Raw genomic sequence first — 19,166 nt, forward strand, 5'->3', positions numbered from 1 at the left:
GTTCAGCCTCTCCTGCTGAGTGGGGGCAGACCTGGCAAGAGCAGGGAACTCAGGCTTTGGGGGACCTGAAATCTGAGGCTTTTTCTTACAGGTAGTCAGGCAAGGAGGGAGGGTAGAGCTAGTCCTGAAGGCCAGCCTTGGGATGCCAGGAGGAAGAGTATCCCAGGCGGAAGAGTATCCCAGGCAGAGGGGCCAGCTGGCACCTCGGCTGGAGGAGGTGGTGGTGGTAGTGAGTCGGGATCCACGGAACCCTGGAGGCCTGTGTAGCCAGAGCTACATGGATGAGGGAGAAAACAGAGGGGCAGGAGGCTGGCCTCGCAAGACTGGAGAGTGGAGCCTGGTTTACGGAGGAGCAACAGGAGGCGCTCAGGGGCTGGGCAGATGTGAATTATGAGGATTACGCTAGACCACCCTGCTTGGTGCCAGTGCGGCTGGGACTGGAGGCTGGCAACTCCTCCTGGTCTCTCAGCACTGCTGCTGCTCCCCAGTCCACTCCGGCCCCTGCACAGCCCCCTCCGCCATCTATGACAGCAGATCCTGTCTGTCCTGAAGTCCCCACTGCCCACCCAGGGCTTGGTGCTCACTGGGTGGCCAGGGCTTGGCCAAAAGCCCGTGGAGAGGGCTGGCTGCCTGGAGGACCCACCATGCCCGTAGGGCAGGGAGGGCGCAAGGAAGGTTTCTGGAAGAAGCAGGAGTTAGCCAGGCAAAGGAGGAGGGCAGAGGGGCAGAGTTTGAGCAAAGGCTGGCAGTGGGGATCGGCAAAGGGTGGCACAGGGCATCTAGGAACTAGGATGAGGTGGGAGCCATCAGGGCAGCCTCAGGGCAGCCCGGTGTTTGGACTTGGCCTGGATAAATAGAGAGCTGGGAGGATTTGGGGCAGGAGGGCCATGTGGTCAGCTCTAGAGTTTTAGAAGTAAGGCCCTCGTTGCTGCAGGGGTCCTCACTAGAGGGACCACCTGGGACAGTTGGGGGGTAACTAGAGGAGGGACAGGACTTGGACATGACATAAAAAGGGGGTGCCCCCTTCCAGAGGGACCTACAACAGTGAGGCCATCACTGAGTTGGGCACACTGGGAGGGGCAGGAGGGGGCACCCTGCTCTCAGAGAGGGAAAGTGAGGCCCAGAGAGGGAGGGGCCTGGCCTAGGGGATTTGTGGATGGAGGAGGTGGGGAGAGGGAAGAAGCGAGGAGCAGCAGTCAGGCGCGTGGGGGAAGCTGCGGGTCTGGAAGTTTCATCCCTTGGCCAGCCTCCGTTTCCCCAAAGGGCTCAGCTCCTCCTGTGCGTGCACTGCACAGGTCGCCGGGTCCAGGCTGGGGCAGGTGGGGGGTGCCGACAAGGTGTGGGGTGAAGGCGGTGTGGAGACCGAGCGGCTCCCGCGTGGGGCGGGGCGGGGCCGGGCTGGTCCGCCGGGTGGGGGCGGCGGGGAGGAGGTCAGGCAGGGAGCTCGGAAGGGGGCAGTCCAGGGCGGGGGCGGGCCGGGAGAGGATGCGGGGCCGGGTTGGGGGGGGCGAAGAGTGGGATGGGTCGGGTCCGACGAAGGGGAAGGGAATGGGTCAGGTCTGGGGGTGCGTCCGGGCAGAGGGCGGGGCGGGTCCCAGGAGATATTGGGGGAGAGTCGGTTTTGAGGGGGGTGATGAGTCCCGGGAAGGGAGCGGGGGGAGGGGGCGGGACGAGGTCCGGAGAGGGGGCGGGGCGGGAGGCCGGGAGGGGTTGAGCGGGGCGGGTCCGGGTGGGGGCGGGCCCGGGGACAAGGCGGGTCCGGGGAGGGGGCTGGTCCCCCGCTGCCCCAGCCTAGCCGGGCGCGGAGTTGGGCGCATGGCGCCGGGCGCACTGCGCGGGGGCTGCGAACAAAGGGCCCCCGGCGGCGCAGCGGGGACGGCCGCGCTCGGACCCCGGACCTGGCCTGACCCCGGCCCGGCCCCCTGCCCGGGCGCGGCAGCCCCGCGGAGCCGGAAAATGTGGGTCGCCCTGCTCCGGCCGCTGCTCCGGCTGCTGGTGCTGCTGCTGTCGCCGCGGGACTGCGTGCGCGCTGCGCAGCCCCAGGCCCCGTGAGTAGCCCCGGGCGACGAAGGAGGCTGGCCGCCTTCTCGGGGTGGGGGTCGCGGGGTCTGGTTCAGAGAGACGCAGCGACCTGTCCAAGGCCACATAGCCTCCGGGCTGGGCGGGACCTAGAATCTTGACCCCCTAGCCGCCACGAGTCGGACTGGGAAGAGGGTAGCCTGAGGCTTCAGAAGTGGCCCCGGGGGGGTACAGGGACTCCTCAGAGCTAAGGCGGCGAGCCCACCCCCCGCCAATCCCACTTCGCTCCCTTGGTGTGACCAGGGCTGTCTTCTTGGGTGGCGATTTCCAGTTGTCCGTGGCTTGAAGGTAAGAGGTGCGTGTCTTGGCTGAGAAATGGAAGGAGAGACCTGCCGTTCCGTTTTCCTTGGGAGGGCGTGGTGGGGGGAGGAAGTGTTTATTTTGCTTCCACATTTTTCTTGAAGTTTGCTTACAGAGCTTCTGGTGAGTTGACACAGTGAGGAGGTGAATTAACTAGCTGCTAAGGAGAATTTCCCATGAGTTGGCTTCACAGGGACTATTCGCAGACCTGCCAAGTTTGGGTGAGCCCTGCGGGGTTGTGGGCCGGGAGGGGGCCTGCCTCCAGCTGCTCAAGCTCAGCCGTTTAGTGCAGACCGGCCTTTCTGAGCCTTGTTCAAGCAGCCCTTGTATAGGAGTTCCCAGAAAACAGGTCAACAGTGAGACTAGGTGAGCGGAGGCACCTCCCGTGCTGCTCCTTTGGATTACAGTTTGAAAAGTAAGACACCATGCTGCAATTGGAACCATGGCATTTACCTCCCCTGGGCCTTGTGAAATTGGAACCCAGCAAACTTTTGACCTGATGCTTTCAAAGCTGGCACCCCTCAGGATAGCAGTTTTCAGCCAAAGGGCGATTTTTGTCTCCCTGGGGTCATTCAGCAATGTCCGGAGGCATTTTTGGTTGTCACATCTAGGGGGAGGCCACGCGGCTGGAATCTACTGGGTGGAAGCTAGGGATGCTGCTACACATCCTGCCATGCACAGGACAGTCCCCAGCACGAAGCATGACCCTGCCCTCCATGAGAGACCCCGCCTTATAAGGACCAAGTTCAGAGTCCCTGTGTTGCAGAGTTTTAAACAGTTCTCAGGAGTATTTGCCTCTGACTAAAGTTGCCCTGGGATCTTACCTACTGTTGAGTCAAATGGAACTCCTGTGCTGGGAGACACACAATGACCAACCCAGGAGTCCAGATTAGCCGACCTCTAAGCCAGAGCCATGGCTCACCAGCCCGAAGGATCCCGTTTTAGCAATAGCCCCGGATACCCACTTCTGTGATCCATCTGATTGTAGTGTGAGGAATGCCTGATGCCAGAAAGCCCCATGGATTTGCACACTGTTGTGAGACCAATATTGTCTACACTTTACCAAATACCACCCTTCCCAGGATGGGACCTTCCAAGACCAAAGGATGAGAAGCCAGTGTCAGCCTAGATGGCAGGGGTGTATCAGGTAGACAGTGATTGGCTGGCGAGCACTCCAACAGCTGTATTTCCTGAATCGCAGGGAAAGTTAGTTTGGTTCCATCAGGTTCTCTGGGCCCTTTGAGTGAAGACCCTAACTCAGATCTGGATAAGGGCTTTAGAAGTGCCCAAGGAAAGTGAACGTGTGGATTGTGTATTTCCCCCAGTACTCTTCCACACTCAGCAGGTGCTATGTGGGGGGCCCTGGGGGTCATCTGGGAGCTGGGCAGAAAGGTTTTGTCCTGAAGGTGGCCGTATTCCCATGCTGCAGTGGGACAGGACACACAGGAACCCAGGGTCATTGCCCGTGCAGGTCGGTGTTGGAGTTAAGATAGTACACATCACGTACGTGGGGTGATTGTGTGCTCCAGACAATACAGTTACGTACCCAGGATCATTATGTGCTCTGTGCACTGCTGAGGCCAGACACTGCACAGGGGACCCCAGGGTCATTTCACCCTCTGGTCAGTGCTAGAGCTGGATGGTGCACATCACACATGAAGCAAAGGTCTCCCCATGCTTGAGGCAGTACATGTCTGTCCCAGTGTCATTGAATGCTGTGTTTATGATGCTGGAGTGGGACAGAACATATAGGACGCAGGGTCAGTACACATTGTGGTCAGTGCTGGACCCGGACAGAACATCCATGAAACCCAGGGTCATTGCATGCTCCGGCTGGTGCAGTTACATACCCAGGATCAGTGTATGCTCTGTGCATGGCCAAGGCCTGACACTGCACAGAGGAACCCTGTCATTGCAGGCGCTTGTCGGTGCTGGAGTCAGACAGAACATCGGACCCCAGGGTTGTTACTGGGTCCAGCCACTGCTGGGCAGTGCTCCTACGAAACTAGGGTCTTTGCACACTCTTATCAGTGCTGGAGTCCTATAGTACATGGCATGTCTCGAAGGTCCTCTTCGTGTATGGTGTGTGGTAAGGGTCTAAATTCATCTTTGTGTGTGGACCTGGGGTTGTCCCAGAGAGGATGTTGAGAAATAAAACAATCTCTCCTGATCTCAGTGTTTGCCCAGTGCTTTCCCTTTCTCCTATTTCCTTCTGGTGCCTGTAGTCCTGCACCGTTGGAATCGTGCTGCCTTTGCTGCCAGGCTCCTGGCACTTGCCATTGCACTGTGAGTGGGTCGCATGGTTATGGATGAGCCTTTGTGATTTTCTACCTAAGCCTTCAAAATAACGGAGAAGCAGGAGCTCAGGTGGGGAGGACCTAGGCCTCCAGGTCCGGTGCCATAAGGGGACCCAGGGCCCTCTCCTGCCTGGCTGTGTGATCTGGTGCACGTTCCTTCTCCTTCTGCAAGGTCAGCCTTCCTGTCTGGAAAACAGGATAATAACACCTCTCTTCCAGAAATGTCTTCGCAGTCAAGCTGAGTCTTTTGAGAAAGAGAGAGCTATTTTGACTCCATTGTTCACAGTGCTTTTCCTGTTTCAGGCCATGTAGTTTGTTTTCAGGGTCTTATTCTTAAAATTAATGCTGCAGGTAGTTCCTTGCTTCTTTCCACTGGGTTCCAGAGTCTGGCTGCCTGGGTTTGTAGCCTAATCTCTCACTGACTCGGGCACATGAATTGGCTTCTCTGGGGCTTAATTTCTGACTCTGTAAATGGGAGATGTTAGCACGTCTCACGGGTGGCTTTGAGGATGAAGTGGGATCCTACCAGTAACTCAGTCTACAGGGGAGAGTATTTTAGTTTGTGGGTGTGGCATGTGCAAAGGTCCTGTGGCAGAAGGAGCTGTGGAAAAAGTCCAGAGGCCATAATGCCTAGATCAAAGGGGGTGTGGTTCTGGGTAGATCCAGAGAAGCCAGATTCTTACTCGGGGGGGGCGGGGGGCACTTCAGAGGTGAACAAGCCTCAAGGAGCTCACAGGTTGGTAGGGGACACGGACACATAAAGTGACAGTGCCATCGGAGTGTGGTCAGGCATAGGTGGGAGTCCACCTAGGGTGCACCCTGATTCAGCCAGGTGACAGTGAGGCTAGGGATGGGTCAGAACCTTTGGCCTTCACTGCGGTTCTCCTCTTCTGCAGGGGCTATTTGATCGCTGCACCCTCCGTCTTCCGCTCAGGAGTGGAGGAAGTCATCAGTGTGACCATCTTTAACTCCCCAAGGGAAGTCATGGTCCAGGCTCAGCTGGTGGCCCAGGGCGAGGCGGTGGCGCAGAGCCAGGGAGCCATCCTGGGTAGGTCCCTGGGGTGCCTGACCAGGCCTTCCCCTCCCTTTGCAAAGTGGTCTTTAGGGCTCAGGCAGTATCGGCATTGCTTTGCTTCCTTCCCACCCCACCTCCAGAACCCTGGCAGGAGTAGGAGGACAGGTTGCATTCTCCTCACTTTACAGATGGAGAGAGTAAGGCCCAGCAGGGGAAGCCACCTGCCCAGTCTGGGAAATCAGAGTGCCTTGTTCCTCAGCAGCTCAGGTTCAGTGGGTGCAGATCTGGATAGATTTGGGCACCCTTTCGTGCCAGTTTTGGCTAGAGGTGGGAAGGGGGCCCAGAGGGAATCTTGTGACCTTTTCAGATCCTTTGTTGAGCTTTTAGCACCCCTGTGGCGTTAGACCCGGAGCTGGGCTCACAGCCAGCCTGCCACTGAGTTGAGCTCAGGCCCTCAGCCAGCCTCTCCCTGGCTCTCCTTCGTAAACTGCAGATAACAGCAACGTTGGCCTCTTGGACAAAGTGTGGAGAGCAGGCCCCTGCCTTAGGGCCTGTAGTCCAGCAGGGCAGGTAACTCATTCATCATGCAGGGTGTGGTGCGGCCACAGGAGACACAGAGAGATGATGTCAGGTCTCCCAAGGCCAACAAGGCAGCCTCTGTCCCCTGGGAGAGGGAGACTTGGGTAGGCAGAAGTGCAGGCAGTCCCGACTCCACTGGCCAGTCCTGAAACCCAAATCAGGTTGGCTTCAGCAACAGAGAGTTTATGGGCTCTTATAACTGGAAAAGTCCCCTGGCGTCACTGGCCCAGTCTCCCAGCTCCACTTCTGGATGTGCCTGTGTCTCTCCAAAGTAGGGAGGGACTGGCAGTCACAGGACCTTTGGGGAAAGTCCCAGGATTCCCTCTGATTGGCTCATGTTGGGTCATGTGCTCAATCCTGAACCAATCCCCGTGACCAGAGGGAAGGCCTATGCTGATTGGCCCATGTGGGTCATGTGCTCAACTCTGAACCAAGTCCTGTGACCAGGTGGACGGCCCATGCTGATTGGCCCATTTTAGGACATGTGCTCAACCCTGAACCAATCACTGTGTCTAGGAGGAAGGCCTGTGTAGATCTGCACAGAGCCCCAGGGAAGATGGGCAGAACCCACTAAACCTTAAGAATTAGGAGTTGGGTAGGTGGGCTTCTCCAAGAAAATCGGGCTTCTGCTAGCAGGAAATGGGGGAAATGGACACTGGGAGGCAGAAACAGTAGATGCCCAATTAAGTCCTGGAGGCCAAAGAGCCTGGAGAAGTGTCAGATGACTAATGACTCAGTTTGGGTAGAAGAGTGAGGTAGATGGAAGACTACTTAGATCCATTGGAGTGAGGTCCACTGGGGACCTCAGGCTCCTCTTTTTTTCTCCACCTTTCTCCTTGTTCCTCTCCCGTGGAGTTTTCTCTTTGCTCCCCTCACAGCTTACCTTGGGCAGGGGCCAGGGGTGAAGTGAATAAAGTATGCAGGCTGGCTAACCTTCACCTGAATAGCTCGGCTTTGTCCATGCCCTCCGGTCTTCAGTACTCTCCAGCTTGGAGGAAACCTCTCACTTCTGCCGATCCCAGCCCAGGCCAGACCAGCATGACCCAGGGTGTGTGTTTGTCCACAGAAAATCCCTCTGGGTTGAGAAAGCCCCTGTTTGTAAGGCTGCAGCTCAAGGAGGCAGGAAAACACAGCTCCTGATTTAACTGTTTTCATTTTATTTTCATTTTTTAGATAAAGGGACGATCAAACTCAAGGTAAGCTATGAATTTTAAAAATCAGAAACCCTACCTTGGAAATAAAGAATTGAACTGGAATGGAACAAGAGAAGTTGCATGTGTTGTGAAAAAAATAATCATTAATGGTGATGTAAAAAAAAAAGAATAATGAAGGAAAAAACAGTTTACAAAAGGAGAGAGCTCACCCATAATCCCATCCCTCATACTTTTCACTTTTTCATGTTTCCCATAAATCCTTGTCCACATAAAGACATTTTCTTTCATAGTTGCAGTTAAAGGGTATATTGTGGTCTGTCATGCCATTTTCTCTTCACACGTTGCATAAACATACTTCCATGTTTCCAAGTCTCTATAATTGCATCCTATTGTAAATAACATCCCACTGCATCTCTTTTATATACTAATTTACTAACACCTCCCCCTCACACACACATCGCTTGTACATGGTTAGATTTTTTTCTTGTTTTCAGGGTTTTGATAAGGTATTCCAAAAACTGAGAGCATCTTTGTGCATAAAGCTGTTAACGTTCTGGATGCCTGCCTTAGACTGAACACCCTGAAAGAAGAACTACCAAATTAGGATCCAAGGCTCTTGCTGGGTCCTGTTTTGTCTTGGAAGACACAGCAGTGCACGTGCATGGCACCACCAGCTATACATTAGAGACCAAATTTCCCGCAGCCTTGTTGGCATTGAATATTATTATTTTAAAATTATTTTACATACCAAACTACAGGTAGGTCATTCTCTGACATGGGTTTTTTTAACTGGAGTCCTTGGATTTCAAGGCAGTCGTAAGCCCTGACATTGTCGGCTTTTTCTGGGTTAGCTAGTCCTTAACGCTTACCAGATGCTCAAAGGAGTCCCTGAAAGGATGGGCTAAGTAGAGAATCATTCCAAATTGTAATGTGTTCTGTCCCAGTGATTAGAACGAAGTCCGGGGCGGTTCCTCTTCCATGGGATGGGATGCATCATTAGTGTCTAATTGCTGTGGGGCAGTGGTCTTCCTGCCCTCTTGTCAATGTTAGAATTCTTTCTCTAGAGTTCTCTCCCGGGGCTGAGGTTTGCAGGGTCTGGAGACAGTTCTGGTTGTCACAGCTTGGGGGGCAGGGATGGAGGTTGCTACTGGCTTCTAGTGGGTAGAGACCAAGGATGCTGCTCAAATCCTGTAATACACAGGACAGCCCCTCCGCTGAGAGTGAGCCAGCCCCAGATGTCAACATTTGGAAAACCCTGGATAAATAGGCTAGAGCCGCCCTTGCCAGCTTCCTGTGAGCAGATCTGCTTTCTTGTGAATCAGAATGCAGGGCTGCCCTATCCACTGACAGAAGAACTACTTAGGAAAAAAGAAAGCCTCGTATATTTTATTTAGAGAAGCACTTTTAATAAAGCATATTACTTACCAGAAAGAAAAAAAAAGAAAGAAAGAAACCAGGGCTGCCCCAGCGGGGTTAAGATTATGCTCTGTCCCTAGCCCCCGCACATAAGAAGGCACTCTTCACAGGCTAGATGCTGTGGATTACCAGTAAAGGGCCATATAACTGTGGGAGAAGGGCCGGGGATCCCTGGACTGGAGACTTTCAAAAGGGTCTTGGGATCCTTAGCATTTAGAAGAGCTCTGGATGAGCCTTTCTCAACTTGGGGGGGTGGGGAAGGATGCTCCCCTCCCCCGCCGGGGGACAATGGCAGTGTCTGGAGATATTTCTGGTTATGGTAGCTGGGGGTGAGGGTGCTACTGCCATCTAGTGGATGGAAGCCAGGGATGCTGCTCAACACCCTACAGTGACAGGACGCCCCCTTCCCCGTCACTGCAGAGGATGATTCAGCCCTAAACGTCAGTAGTGCCGAGGTTGAGTTGAGAAACTCTGGTCTGTGGAACCATGGTGTGGGCCTCAGACAAGAGAGAAGCCGCTCTTGTGGGTGTAGGACCCCCCTGCCCACTACCCCACCCACTCCCCAGCCGTGCCTGCCTTGGGGACCTGAGTGCTTCCGGGTACAGGGTTTGGAAACCCGTGTTGTGGGGACCTAGTGTTGTCACTGACTGCCACTTGCAGGCTCTGCCCAGTCTGTGCCTCGTCCTTCTCATCTGTGCAGCAGCGAGGATGCCGGGAAGAGGCCCTTGATGGAACTTTCAAGAAAGCATACCTAAAACCTCATGATATTTGTTTTATTCCGATTTTTCAGAGTTAACCCGTGCATCTGTGTAACAAATGTCTTAAGCATCTATTCAGTTTCAAGCAGGAAGTTGGCCACATTCCCTGCTCTCAGCCACCAGCCTTATTGGTGATGGGCAAAGGGGTGGGTCAGATAGTAAACCCCCAATTACATAAACATGATCACCTCAGAAAGTAGCAAGTGTCCTATTTTAGGACACTAAATGTTAATCAAATTCTAACATTTTATTTTATTTTATTTTATTTATTTATTTTTTTGCGGTACGCGGGCCTCTCACCGTTGTGGTCTCTCCTGTTGCGGAGCACAGGCTCCGGACATGCAGGCTCCGCAGCCATGGCTCACGGGCCCAGCCGCTCCGCGGCATGTGGGATCTTCCCGGACCGGGGCACGAACCCGTGTCCCCTGCATTGGCAGGCGGGCTCTCAACCACTGCGCCACCAGGGAAGCCCCTAACATTTTATTTTAAAATGTGTCAGAGAAAGAGAATGCTGAGGAGTGGGGGGCAGAGTCACATCTTATATGGCAGCAGGGCCCCTCTGAGCTGAAACCAGGAGGAACCGACATGCAGGAATTTGGGAGCAGGGCATTCCAGGCAGAGGGAACTACCGGTGCAAAAGCACTGGAGCAGGAAGGAGGCCAAAAGAGGCAGCCAGTGGCCTGGAGTGGAGCCAGCCAGGAGCTCCCATGAATAGTGGGAGGGAGATTTCCACTGTGGAATCAGCCTTCACCTGAATCCCTCTGCTTTGGATGGTTTCCATTTAGGAGAGGAATCGTGATACCTGTCGCCACCAACCATGGGTGTCTATTGTGAGCCATGCGTTTATAGTCCGGATCACCCATCTGCACAACAATGTGTCGGAAACTCAGGGTCTAGTGAGTCTGGTGGCTTCTCTCTCGGGTATGTTTGGTGGATGCCTACAGAGTCTGGTAATCTGGGACCCACACCCAGAGCCCCAGGGGCCTCCCTTGCCTGGAGGGGCGGGGAGCTGGGCGTTCATCAGGGCGGTGGATCGGCCTGCCGTAGGATTGGCCCCTCCACACAGCCTTCCCCAGAGGACAGCCAGCCTCTTTCTTTAGCTGGGCCCCAAGCCCCCCACCTTTGTACGCAGCTGCCAGCTACGCCAACTTTGCCTGGCCGTCTCCCTTGCTTGGATCTCGGCCCCCGAGTCCTTGGCTGTCACTGATGCTAAAGGAGCAAATGTGGATCACTGAGGTCAGGGGTGGGGATGGGGATCAGCTCAGTCCAGAACCTTCCGGCAAGACCTCTGCGGGCTGGCAGGTGCAGGACCAGGTAGGAACACCACTTTGAGCTGAGACTTGATTGGAAACGGCAGCTCTGCAGCTTTCAAGACCCGGGGCGGGTCACTTCATGTCCCCAAAGGTCACATCTGATCCTTTCTGTTCTCAGGGCAGCTTCTTGGTCCCAGCAGCCACGACCCCCCGCTGGCACACAGCCCCCCCCCCGCCCCCCGCCCGCCAGCTCCTTCCTACCTGTCCATGCCTGCTCCCCTGGGTGGCCTGGGGTTTTTTCCTCCTTGCATGGAGGTCTTTGGCTGATGCTGAGTGGTTTCCAGAAACAAAGGCAGGTAAGGATTTGGGAGTCAAAGTAAGGGGATTATCCTCAAGTTCATCCTAAAGGTTCTCAAGGTTAACTGCAGTTAGGAGGGACCCCAGAGTCCTGAGACGCCCCATCCTGAGGGTGGCAGGTGGGCAGGCAGGCAGGCAGGGTCCCTCTGATGCTGTTCAGAGCAGACAAGAGAGGCAGCCAGAGACAGGTGCTGGAAGGATGGAGAAGGTCCTGGCATGCCCCGACCTCATCCATAAAATGGGCACACTGGTGTGAGGACTGGTCACATAATTCACCAGGATACTTAGCATGGTTGCTTGCTGTGATGGTGACGAGGACTTTTTCACCCCTTGAGCAACCACACAGGTGGATGCTGACAAACAACTGGGAGAAGAACACCCCCGCATTTGGATGGTCTTAGGAACCAGGTGGTGCTGGAGCTCCCAGTGTGAACTGATGACCACGTAATGTCCACCCGCCAGGCACCCAGGGATGGCCACGAGCATCGCATTCATGACACATGGTCACATCCAGACTCGTGACTTTTGTTTGCTTTAGTCACAAAAGGAGTTTCTATAGGTTATGACTCACATGCATGGGTGTTTTGCTCGTCACTTAAAAAAGAAAAAATGAGGGAATTATATAGGGTAGTTTCCATTCCCTAAATGTTGGAAATTTTGTCCTAGAAGAATTTGAACTTCAGGGTGAATCCTTAAGACTGCAGTGGGTATTTTTTATTTATCCATCTAGGTGGCCAAAAAAACCCCACTTTTTTTTTTTTTTTACCACTTAACACCATTTTAAAGTGGACAGTTCAGTGACATTTAGAACATTCACACTGTTGTGCAACCACCACCCCTATCTAGTTCCAGAACATTTTCATTACCCCAGAAGGGAGCCCCATCCCCATGAGCTGTCACTCCCCATTCCCCATCTCCCTCCAGCTCCTGGTACCCACTAATCTGCTTTCTGTCTCTACGGATTTGCCTATTGTGGACATTTCATATAAATGGGATTGTATAATGTGTGTGCAGTGTTTACAGTGCGACAAAGCACAGAGGCACATACATTATATACATATATGAAATATGAAAATATACATACATATGCATACATGTATTCATATGTATATATGTATATGAAGGGACTAGGGTCTCCATACCTCCCAGCTTACCAGCTATGACTGCATTTGGGTAAGATGGGAGATAATTCTTGTAGCTCTACAGGGATGAGAATATCTTTGCAAGCTTGCAGTGTCAGGAGAGGAGAAGGCTCTGTCTTGTCAAGCTACACCAGTGTTTCTCATTCTCAGCGCTGCTGACAGCCGTCCTGTGCATCACAGGGTCTTGAACAGCATCCCTGGCCTCCACCCACCAGATGCCCAGTAGCGCCTGCTCCCCGAAGCTGTGACACCCAGAAAAATCTCCAGAAACTGCTGAGTGTCCCCTGGGTGCACAGTTGCCCCTGGGTGTGCTCCCCTTCCCTAGACCTCCATGCTGCTTTCACAATACCTGGGCACCTTCCAGGGTGACACCCCCTGCCCAAAGCTCTGTGCTGTGCCTGCAGGTGCCCACAGGCCTCTGGGGCCAGGCCCTCCTGAAGGTGTGGGGCCATGGTTGGTGGGCAGAGGAGGGCCCCTTCTTCCACAACCAGACTTCAGTGACTGTGGACAGCCGGGGAGCCTCCGTGTTCATCCAGACCGACAAACCGGTGTACAAGCCCCAGCACCGAGGTGGGTGGCCGGTGTGCGCCGGGGGGAGGGCCAGCCATGGCCTGGAGCTGCCACACGCCTATCTCCTTTCCTCCAGTGCTCATCAGCATCTTCACTGTCACTCCAGACCTGAGGCCCGTCAGCGAGAAGGTGAGATTGGCTTCTAAAACAGTGGGCCCTGAACATACCCACCTGGGTTCGGCCTGGCCAGGGCCACCATCCACAACTGGCCTTTCCCCCTGCCTCTTCCAATTTCTACCTCCATTCTCGGTTTCTTCCCGGGGCTCCACGTCCCTTGGGGGACCCAGGGGAAGTTCTATGTGACAAGAGCGCTTGTGGGCATGCTTCCTCCGCAAGGGGCACCAGTGGTCCCCACAGTGGCCAGTACCCCTCTGTGCGGGGTTGGGGCCGTGGTCCATCATTTAAAATCTTAATAGCCCTACATTTATTTAACGTTTATTAGAAAGAAAATATAATTACCACTTAAAACCCACCGTTTCTCCTTCAAAATACATACTCTCACATAAAAAGGCATTGATTTTCTCTTAATTTTTATTTGGAAATAACTTCAAATGTACAGAAAAGTTGGAAGAAAGTCACAGAGAACTTCCCATAGGCCCTTCATGGAGCCCAGGGATGGGCAAACTTCCTGTAAAGGGCCAGGTAGTAGGTATGTTTGGGTCTGCCAGTCAGAGGGATTCTGTCACAACTTGAATGGACTCAGCTACAGACAACACGTGAATGAATGAGTGTGCCTGGGTGCCAATAAAGCTTATTTACACAAACAGGCAGAGGGCCAGATTTAGCACAAGGGTCATAGCTGGCCAAGCTCTGATCAGGAACAGAGGTTCTCAAACTGGAGTGTGCAGCAGAACCACCTGGAGGGCTTGTTCACATACAAGTTATTGGGCCCTCCCCAGAGTTTTTGATTCAGGAGCTTCCTGGACGGGCCCCAAGGATCTGTATTTCTAACAAGTTCCTGGTTTCTGCTGCTGCTCTGGGGAACCCACTTTGAGAACCACGTATCTAGAGTCACCAATTACCAAACATTTTATTATATTTATGTGCTTTCTCTCTCAGTGTGTGTATATACATATATGTACATATAAATGCATTGGATGTATATATGTATATGTACATATATAGTTTTAAAATTATTTTAATGATAAATCATTTGAGAATAATTTGCAGATATCACATCTCTTTGTCCCCGAACACTTCCTGTATCCTTTAAGAACAAGAACATTCTTTCATACAACTAGAGTACAATCATTACATTTAGGAATTTTGACATCGGTACAATAATATTATCTAATACAGAGTCCATATTTTTCCAATAATGTCCTTTATAGCATGTTTCTTTGCTGGTCCAGGACCTAGTCTCTGACGACGTGTCAAATTTAGTCGTCATGTCTCTCGCATCCTTTACTCTGAATCAGCTCCTCAGCCTTTGCCTGTGTTTCACGACATTGACATTTTTGGAGACTCCAGGCAGTTATTTTGAATGGTGCTCCCCAGCGGGCTGGTCTTCTGGCTTGTTCTCTGCGATCAGGTTCAAGTTGTGCGTCATGGGGGAGGATCCACGGGAGCCGTGCTGGTCCTCCCCAGTGTGTCGTATCCTGAGGTACCTGACGGCAGTTCAGATAGAGTCTGCCTGGTTTCTCCCTGCAAACGTCACCGTTCCCCCTTTGTAATCAGTAAGTAATCTGTGGGGGACACTTGAGACTGTGTGGACACCTTGTTACCAGTCACCATGATCACCTGCTAGTTCTAGCCTCCACAGATGAGTTCAGAATTACATGAATCAAAACTTGCTACGATGCTTGCAAAGTGGTGATTTTTCCAACTCTGTTGCTTCTTCTGTATTTATTAGTTGGCATTCTGCTGCAAAGAGGCGCTTTCAGAAGGAAAGAGATTGTAAAGGAAGAGATTTAAGTAAACTGTACATATCTAGAGCAAAGATGGGAACGCAGTCTGGGGTGACTTCAGTTGAGGGGTCCCTGAGGGGTCACGTGTATGGTGCTTACGGCGTGCCAGGAGCCGTTCTAACACTTGGGGCACATGATTGAGCAGAGCAGACCCAGACCCCACCCCAGGGGGCTCATTCTGGAAAATAATCCTGCAAAGTTCCCCAGTGGGCCCCAGCCTAGAAGCACAGTTCCATTGGGTACACGCAGCATTTTCTTAACTTTCACCAGCCCGAGTTTCCACATTACTTTTTTTTTTTTTTTTTGCGGTACGCGGGCCTCTCACTGTTGTGGCCTCTCCCGTTGCGGAGCACAGGCTCTGGACGCGCAGGCTCAGCGGCCATGGCTCACAGGCCCAGCCACTCCGCGGCATGTGGGATCTTCCCGGACCGGGGCACGAACCCACGTCCCCTGCATTGGCAGGCGGACTCTCAACCACTGCGCCACCAGGGAAGCCCTCCACATTACTTTTTTCATTGGATCTTTGCCCACGTTTTTGACGCAGCCTTGCAAACTCACCTCAGTGCCTGAGGTCCTTCTGCCAAAGGAAGGCTTCGTACCCAACTGCCCCCTCCTGGTGGACATTTGCTTGTTTCCAGGTTTTGGTCATTGTCAGAAATGCTGCCATGATTTTTTTTATGCTCAAACCTTCTTTTCCACTGGTGTGTCCTTCCTTAGGCTCAGCTGGACCCCAGGAGTGGGATACTGAGGTCCACGGCCAGGGAGGTGTTGAAGGTCCCAAACGTGTATGTTTCTGAGCGGATGGTGCTGAGTCCCTGTGCCCAGTTGCTTTAGGGGGTCGTCTGCCCACAGCCTTCCCCGGAGAGGGGGCAAGTTGTGCAAGCAATTGACCTTCACTGGAGTCAGTGTTGACTGTTCAGTTTGACATTGATGGAGCTAGAAGCCGGGCTCCAGGCAGGTGCTGGGGGTTCAGGGATGAAAGTATGCATTCCAGACCTTCAAGGAACCTGGAATGATCCCTTGAAAAAACAACCCAGCTGCAACATGGGAGGGCTGCCTGGAGGAGCTGTCCCTGGTTGGGGCGTGTGGGAGTCTGGAGAGGAGGGCAGGGCTGTGATGGGGAGCCAGGAACACAGAGGTCCTGGATGGGGCTCGGCCACCCTCATTGCCGGTGGCCACCGTATGAGTTTGTTCAGCGACTTAAAGGGCAGAAATGTATTCTTTCCAAGTTCTGGAGGCCAGAAGTCTAAGATCAAGGTGGGGGCAGAATTGGTTCCTTCCAGGGACCATGAAGGAGGGATTTGTTCCAGGTCTCCCTCCTTGGCTTGTAGCTGGCCATCTTCTCTCTGTGTCTTCATATTGTCTTCCCTCTATGCGCATCTGTGTCCAAATTTCCCCTTCTTATGACACCAATCCTATTGGACTGGGACCTATGCTAGGGACCTTATTTTAACTAATGACCACTATCAAGACCCGTCTCCAAATACAGTCACATTCTGAGACACTGAGCGTGAGGACATCAACATGTGAATTTTGGGAGGAGGGGGACACCATTCAACCCATTACAGAACCTGTGCCTGTCCCGAGGGATGAACACTTAGCATGCACGGAGGGCTCGGGTCTTATGGGAGGGTTTGCTCACTGCCTCTGTCTGTCTCTGTTGCAGCTGGAAGCTTATGTCCTGGTGAGTGGCCTGCCCCCCCACAGCTGGCTCAGAGACAGTTAGCCCGCTCTCTGCAAGACCCGGTCTGTCTTTGCCTAACACCCACCCTCTGGGTTGATCCCTGCCTGCCCCGGCACCCCATAGACTGGGACCCGGTCCATCCCGATCCCTGGGTCCACCCTGGAATAAGCTGAGCGTGTGTCTGTCCATCTCTTTGTAGATTTGCATTCAGCTCCCTAAATGAGGAGGCAGGCCGGCCCTTTCCGCCACCTTGTCCTCGGACAAGTCCCTTCTATGCCCCGAGCTTCTGTTGGCTTCATGTAAATAGCTAATCTTGGGGCCTCACTTGTCCTGCCCTAGAGAGCAGGCTTGGAAGGTCTGTATGCACATTGGGCACACACAGGCTGCCTTGAGGTTACTGTGCATCCGTCCCCCTGCAGGACCCCCGGGGCTCACGGATGATGGAGTGGAGACACTTGCAGCCCTTATGCTGCGGTAAGTCTCTCTTCTCATCCTCTCTCCTAATTCCTTCTGTGGTTTGGGGGCTGCACCTTTGGGTGGCAGATGTGATACACCTTCCAAGAAAATAGAATGTGCTCTGTCTGGGCACCTGCCGTTCCTTCCCCGCAGCGTTTGGACCCTCCGCCCACATTTCTCTGTGCCTGGGATCCCAGCTGGGGATCCTCCTATAACTTGAGATCTTTCTGGAATATCAGGGCCTTGTTTGTTGGCACCCCCCCACCTTCCTCCTGCTGCAGACCTTCCTTGTCCTCATCCCCAACCCAACACGAGACAGTTCTTTTCCAGCTAGGAGTCAGAAGACTTTGCTTCGACTGAGGAGCTGGCATTTTTTTCTTTCTCTATGACAATAAGGGCCATGTAATTGACATCTCCCTTTGTGCTTTGGCCCTAAGGGAAGTGGAGTCCTGGGAGAGGGGAGCTGTAGGTGGGATTTGGGGAGACTGAGGACAGCTGTGCACCCTCGACCTGGGAAATGCACAGACATGACAGACCCCTGAGTCCTGCTCGGGGGCTCCTGGCCCCCGCATGCCTCTGTGAACCAGACACAGAGAATGGGGTTTCTAGCCGACGTGTGGGCCATGGTGGTTTGTGCAGGTCTCCTGGCCTGGCCTTGACCCCTCTCCATGTCCATTTCCCTCTTCCTGATTCTGAGATGCCTAGAGAGGGCTGCCAAGTAGGGACAGGGCTTGTGTGATTCTCTGTCACCAAGGGAACGACTCGAGTGGGGAGCAGAGCTGCCTGCACCTGGCCTTGGCCTCAGGGGTCCCCCAGGAGCCCAAGGTGCACTATCTCGCTGCTTCCCCTTCAGACTGCAGAGGTGCTTGTTCTGCTCAAGTCCCCGCCAGCCTCGGGTGGCTTCTGGCTTCCCCGAGGGACTGCTCGGCCAGGGGGAGGCGCAGGGTCCCTGGGGCGCCTCTGCCCTGACCTCACCTCCAGATACCAGGCCCTCTGCACGCTCACTTGCCCCAGGATGAGGGGGGGCGTCTCTCTTCACACAGGCATCACCAACATGACCTTCCCCTTGTCTGACCAGCCGGTACTGGGAGAATGGTTCGTTTTTGTCGAAATGCAAGGCCACGTGTACAACAAGTCCTTTGAAGTTCAGAAGTATGGTAAGTCAGAGAACCTTAGGGCCCTAGGATTTCAGATCTCGGAGAAACCACAGCCCTAGTGACAACACACATGACAAGGGGGAAGATGGCAGGAGCCTCATTCACTGAGGGCTCAGTAGGGCCAGGCACGATATGGAAGGCTGGGCCTTTGTCATGTCCTTTAAAAAAAATTGTAAAATATATGACTTCATATGAGTAGAATCATAAGGTATTTGTCTTTTTGTGAGTAGCTTATTTCACGGAGCGTAATGTCCTCAAGGTTCATCCATGTTGCAGCATGTGTCCGAATGTCCTTCCTTTTTAAGGTTGTCACTTCCTTTTGTTCTTTCATCCTTGTCCTGAACCTATGAGGTATCTCCATTTTACAGATGGGGAAACTGAGACTGAGAGAGCTGTTAAGGAAACTGCTCAAGTAATAAGAGCTGGGGAATGAACCTGGGCCAGAGCCACATACTCTGTTTCTGTGCTAAAATTCTCCCTGATGGGGTCAAGGATTTCTCTTCCTTTCACGAGGCAGGTCTTGGAAGGAAAATCCTTAGAGGTCAGGGTTATGGGTTGCAAGCAACAGAAGCCTGGTGCAGACCCAGTAAGCAAAAGGAAAGGGTTATAGGCTCGTGTAACAAGCTCTCAGGACCAGAGTCTTCATGTTTCCTCCATTCTGCTCCTTGGTGTCCATCTTTCCGTGAGCTGTGCAGGGGGACGAGATGGCTGGATGTGCCCAGGGCAGCAAAGAGTGACCTTTTCCAGCTGCAAGCACCCTCAGGATGCCCCTGACGGGTCCAGAAGCCTGGCTACTTGTGCACCCCTGGGATGGGCTGGAATTGGCTGCACTCAGTTCAGGTGGCCTAAAACTGATGATACATGGTCCCCTGAGAAAAACGAAGTGCTGGTCCCCCAAAGATAGGAAATAGATGTGGCCCGCAAAATCCCCAGAGAGCTGCCTGTGCTCAACAACGGGTGATGTGGATTTCTATGGTGTCAGCAGCATAGAAACCCCAGAGTTGGCTTTGTGTTCCTCCCTCCCACATCTCCAGTACCCTTC

General features: G+C 53.5%; 1 protein-coding gene across 1 annotated transcript in view; it reads left to right on the forward strand.

The window, feature by feature from the left end:
- Positions 1-1,941: 1,941 nt before the first annotated feature.
- CPAMD8 (C3 and PZP like alpha-2-macroglobulin domain containing 8) overlaps positions 1,942-19,166 on the forward strand; it is a 100,205-nt gene continuing 82,980 nt past the window's right edge. Inside the window, exons 1-8 of the mRNA XM_079704060.1 lie at positions 1,942-2,048; positions 5,573-5,724; positions 7,444-7,466; positions 12,755-12,920; positions 12,997-13,049; positions 16,494-16,511; positions 16,931-16,985; positions 18,011-18,124. Coding sequence (XP_079560186.1) covers positions 1,957-2,048; positions 5,573-5,724; positions 7,444-7,466; positions 12,755-12,920; positions 12,997-13,049; positions 16,494-16,511; positions 16,931-16,985; positions 18,011-18,124 — 673 coding nt within the window. The 5' untranslated portion in view covers positions 1,942-1,956. The remainder of the gene's footprint in view (positions 2,049-5,572; positions 5,725-7,443; positions 7,467-12,754; positions 12,921-12,996; positions 13,050-16,493; positions 16,512-16,930; positions 16,986-18,010; positions 18,125-19,166) is intronic.

The sequence above is a fragment of the Hyperoodon ampullatus genome (assembly GCF_949752795.1).
Source record: "Hyperoodon ampullatus genome assembly, chromosome: 4".
In the NCBI taxonomy this organism is placed as follows: Eukaryota; Metazoa; Chordata; class Mammalia; order Artiodactyla; family Ziphiidae; genus Hyperoodon; species Hyperoodon ampullatus.